A 4,516-nucleotide genomic window follows, 5' to 3' on the forward strand; every position below is an offset into this window, starting at 1 on the left:
GAATATGAAATAATGGTAAGAATATGAAATAATGGTGTGAATATGAAATAATGGTGTGAATATGAAATAATGGTATGAATATGAAATAATGGTGTGAAACCCTCAGGAAGTGGCACATGAAGTGCCCACAAGGGCAGTGATCCCATCAGAGATCAGATCCCATCCCTCTTCCCCCCAGGCTCCCCTTCCAGCGTGTGCAGTTCCCGCTGCCATCCCTGTGCAGGATGCATCCCTCTGCTGTTCCATTTTCCTCCTGTGACAGTCCCTCTGCTCTCCCCTGTCTCTGGCTCAGGTGGGCTCTGCATTGCCCAGTCCCTGAAGATCCCCCAGGACCGCAAGGACAAGAGCATCGACTTCGACAGGATCATCCGGCAGCTGCTGGAGACGCCCAACGCCAGGGCCATCGTCATCTTCGCCAACGATGAGGACATCAGGTGAGGGCAGCTGGGGGAGCTCATGGGGCTGGGCAGCTCTGCAGCAAAGGCAAGGCAAAAGGAATGGGAGGAGTGAAGTGGGAATGCCTGTCAGTGGATTTGGGATGTGGGGGGAAGCACCGGGCACGAGGGTGCTCTGCCCTGGCTCAGGGGGTGCCCAGACCACGCCGGGGGCACAGGAATGGTGACCAGGACCTGGGAGCTTTTCCTGGCATAGGGTTACCCATGTACTGGATGGCAGAGCTGACCTTGCCCCTCAAAGAGGCACTAAGAGCACGCCCCTCTCTCCAAGCTCGTTCTGTCATGTATAATTAATTATTTCGGGCTCTATTTTATGGCAAATGAAGGTTAACAGTGATAAAGTGACTTGGATGCTCAAGGTTAAATCACATAGAACTGGCTCATAAAATAATACAAAGAATATTTTATATTTCATTTCTCACTTGCCTGTGTTCCACATTCTCACTCCAGAATTTTAAATCAGCTTAAAATTGTAATGGAATCATCAGTTGCTGAGAGGCTCAGTCCTACAATGAGACAAAAAGAATTCAGGATGAAGTTTCAATAAAGTCAGTGGAAAAACTCTAGGTTTTGGTGGAATCAATGTGTCAGTCATGGGATACAGGAGGAACTTAAAGAGAAACCCTGTTGGTGCTGCAAGGGATGGTTTGGGTTGGGAGGGACCTTTAATGATCATCTTGTTCCAACCCCCTGCCGTGGGCACCAACACCTTCCACTAGACCTGGGTGCAGGAATGTGCTGTTTTTGCTCGTGACAGAGTTGATTAGGTTGGAAAAGCCCTCTGAGATCCCTGAGTCCCCCCATCCTGCCCCTGGCACAGGCCATTTCCTGCAGCAGTTCCATGTTTAAACCCCAGGACCGTGTGAACACCCCGTTCTCTCCCACAGGCAGATCCTGGCGGCCGCCAAGAGGGCGGATCAGGTGGGACATTTCCTGTGGGTGGGCTCGGACACGTGGGGCTCCAAGGTGGGGCCACTGCTGCAGCAGGAGGACGTCGCCGAGGGGGCCATCACCATCCTGCCCAAGAGAGCCACCATCGAGGGTAAGAGCTCCCCTCCCCTCCCCTCCTCTCCCTTCCCCTCCTGCTTCCCCCATGCTGCCAGGGCACAATTGGTCACCTGGGATTTTCCCCATAACTGTTTTGGGATAAAGGTGCCCAGAACAGGGTGACACAGACTGGGAAGCACATGGGGTAAGTGCTGAATTTTCCCCAAATCTCCCTGTTCCACACATGGACACCTGGTGTCGTTCCCACGGCAGCAGCTGCCAGCAGTGGGTTGTTGGAGGCACCATCCCAGAGCCCACCCTGAGCTGTGGGGACGTGACAGGGTTTTCATCACCCAAAGGAGAGGAAACCCAAATGATCTGAGTGTGTCGTGTGGATACAGGGGGGAGAAAGTCTGTTCCAATCTATTCCTCAGCTCTGAAGCAGAAGTTCTCCACTGAAGGAGTAAAGCTTCCTTTTCACATCAGTGGTTTCCACTGAAACTTAGCTTAACTTTTATTTCCTGCAGAACAAGCACTATATTTACTTATACATGTTGCTTGTGTGCTTGAAAAATATACATACCTATACATATGCACATGTATATAAAATTAAGGGAAACTTTGACATAATCCCTTTGATTCCCAACATTCCTTTGTGTTCTGAAGAGTTTGTTTCTGGTCTCTCCTCAATTTGTTAATCCTTCTGTGTGCAGGGATGCTTAACTATCCACGTGGCTTCCTCTGGGCACCAAACTGGTTGATTAGAGTCTGTGTTCTCTATAATATGGAAAGAAAAGTTGTTTACAAGGTTCAGAAGGTAAAGAACCTTCCTTTGAGTAAAGAAAACAAACTCCTCAGCTGGCACATGGTGTGTGGGGCAGGGTCTCCAAAGAGTCCTTGAACACATTGCCTACGTTAAAATAGGTTCTGGTGTCTTCAACTCCCTGGAAAACCAAATATTTGCATTTTCCTGTGCCTGCACTCCCTCCTCATCAGTTATTCTTCTCAGGTGTATCATGTGCTTCCTTCTCCTACATTTTTCAGCCCCCGAGCTGTTCTCGAATGTTGTTTCTCCGTAAATACCTAAAGTTGATAGACAATGAAGTGGTTTGTTTCTGAAAACCAGGGTATTTTAATAAGCTTTTCATACTGTCTGCATTCATCCCTGTGGGTTCCTGACACAGAAAAGAAAACTCTGCCAACAGTAAACAGAAACAAAAACTTTCCAGGTTTGCTTGTTTTAAAATATTTTACTTCTGCCTTACACACTGAACCCACGAGGGGGTTTTTTGGACCCAGTAAGTGAGGAGAGCAGAGTGGAAGGGTCCAGGTACAGAAAGTCAGTTAAATAACAGTTGTAAATATCAGTGTATCTGGTGTATCTGCAAAAAACATGTTTATTGAGCCCACAAATATCTTCTTATTCAGTGACTGTCTTATCCCTCTGCATTGCTGCCTTCCTTGAATTTAGGCTGCTGGATGTTTGGTTTTCCTTTCTGTTGTTTTAATTTCATTTGGCCAAGAGTCCAGGAGGAGGGAATTAGACATTTTTACTCTTTTATCATCCAGCAATGAACATCTGCTTCCTAAAATTCAGTAATGCACTTCTTTTGGTGAAGGCATAAAATGAAAGAAATAAGCTGCCTCGATTTTCCCTATAAATTGATGGAAACAAAGTCAATGAGCAGAATGGAGCCCAGTGCCTGGAGCAGATCCCAGCCCAGCAGGCTCCACCTGAGCAGCAGCCCTGGGGCTCACAGGCTCCAGGTCAAGGCAAGAGTTAAGCACCAGCTTAATTCCCACTGGATTTGGTGAGGATTCTGTGTTAGTCATGAATGAGGGGGTTGCCCTTATTTTACTCCTCGAGAGCATATTTTCTTTTTTTTTTTTCCCTTTCCTTTTATCACTGTCTTAGGCAGTATTTGAATATGTTGGGAAAAGGTTCCTAGGAAGCCTCCCTGGAAGCAGAGGCCCTGCAGCTCCTGAGTGTGTGACTCTGCCCCTGCTCCAGTCAGGGGGAATGAGCCAGGAAATCCCAGAGGAGCTGCTGTGGGAAGTGACCTGTGGAGACCCTCCAGTCCAACCCCCCTGCCCAGGCAGGGTCACCTGGAGCAGGTGACACAGGGATGTGTCCAGGCAGGTTTGGGATGTCTCCAGAGCAGGAGATTTCACCCCCACCCTGGACAGCTGTTCCAGGCTCTGCCACCCTCAGTGCAAAGAGATTCCTCCTCATGCTGAGGTGGAACTCCCTGTGAGATAGTTCATGGCCATTGCCCCTCATCCTGTCCCTGGGCACCCCTGCACAGAGTGTGGGACCACCCTGACACCCCTTGGAGATGTTTGTATGGATGGTTGGGATCCCCTCTCAGCCTTCTCTTCCCCAGACCAACCAGTCTCTGCTCATCAGAGAGATGCTCCAGACCCCAGATCATCCTTGTGGCCTCCACTGGACCCTCTCCAGTAGCTCCTTGTCTTTCTTGAGCTGTGGAGACCATAGTTTTACACCTATCTGCATGTCTCCCACTTGGCATTCCTATTTTCCTAACAGTGGGAACATCCCAGCAGCCTCTGGCTCCAGAGGGAGCCCAAAGCCCTGGGTTCCTTGTAGGATCAGGCCCCGGATCCTCAGTTATTTGTCTTGATACTTGATGTCACTCTGGGGACAGAATTTTCTTTGCCACGATCCCACGGGGGGGATTTAGGAAATCATTACATGAACTGAATTCATTCATCTTAAGTCAGTCTTAATATAGCCTGATGGTGTGTGATGTAATTATGCTGGAAGGATAAAGTTGCATTTTATTTGCATAATTGCAGTAGACAGGGAGCCAGAGGAGCTGCACATTAAAGAGCTGGAAAGTTGGGAATGTGCTCCATAGCCAGTTTAACCAGGTACCAGGGAAGCTGAAAGGTCTGAGATGTTTTCAGGGGGAAAAAAGCAGATTGTATTTATTTTTAGAATGATTATGGCAGCAGGATACTGTACTCTGGTTCTTGCTGCTTTGAACTCTTGCAAAGGAGGGTTGTGGTGGTGTGTCCTCACCTGGAGAGAAGAGCACTGGAACATCAGCCCC

The 4,516-nt window shown here is 48.5% G+C and overlaps 1 protein-coding gene across 6 annotated transcripts in view; it reads left to right on the forward strand.

Moving 5' to 3' along the window:
- Nucleotides 1–4,516, forward strand: part of GRM7 (glutamate metabotropic receptor 7) — a 220,307-nt gene that overhangs the window by 129,319 nt on the left and 86,472 nt on the right. For all 6 annotated transcript variants that reach the window (XM_027702625.1, XM_027702626.1, XM_027702627.1 and 3 more), the window contains exons 3-4: nucleotides 293–434; nucleotides 1,343–1,497. In XM_027702625.1, the coding sequence (XP_027558426.1) occupies nucleotides 293–434; nucleotides 1,343–1,497 (297 nt within the window). The remainder of the gene's footprint in view (nucleotides 1–292; nucleotides 435–1,342; nucleotides 1,498–4,516) is intronic.

This window comes from Neopelma chrysocephalum, unplaced genomic scaffold (genome assembly GCF_003984885.1).
Source record: "Neopelma chrysocephalum unplaced genomic scaffold, ASM398488v2 Primary Assembly neopelma1_189, whole genome shotgun sequence".
NCBI classification, from domain to species: Eukaryota; Metazoa; Chordata; class Aves; order Passeriformes; family Pipridae; genus Neopelma; species Neopelma chrysocephalum.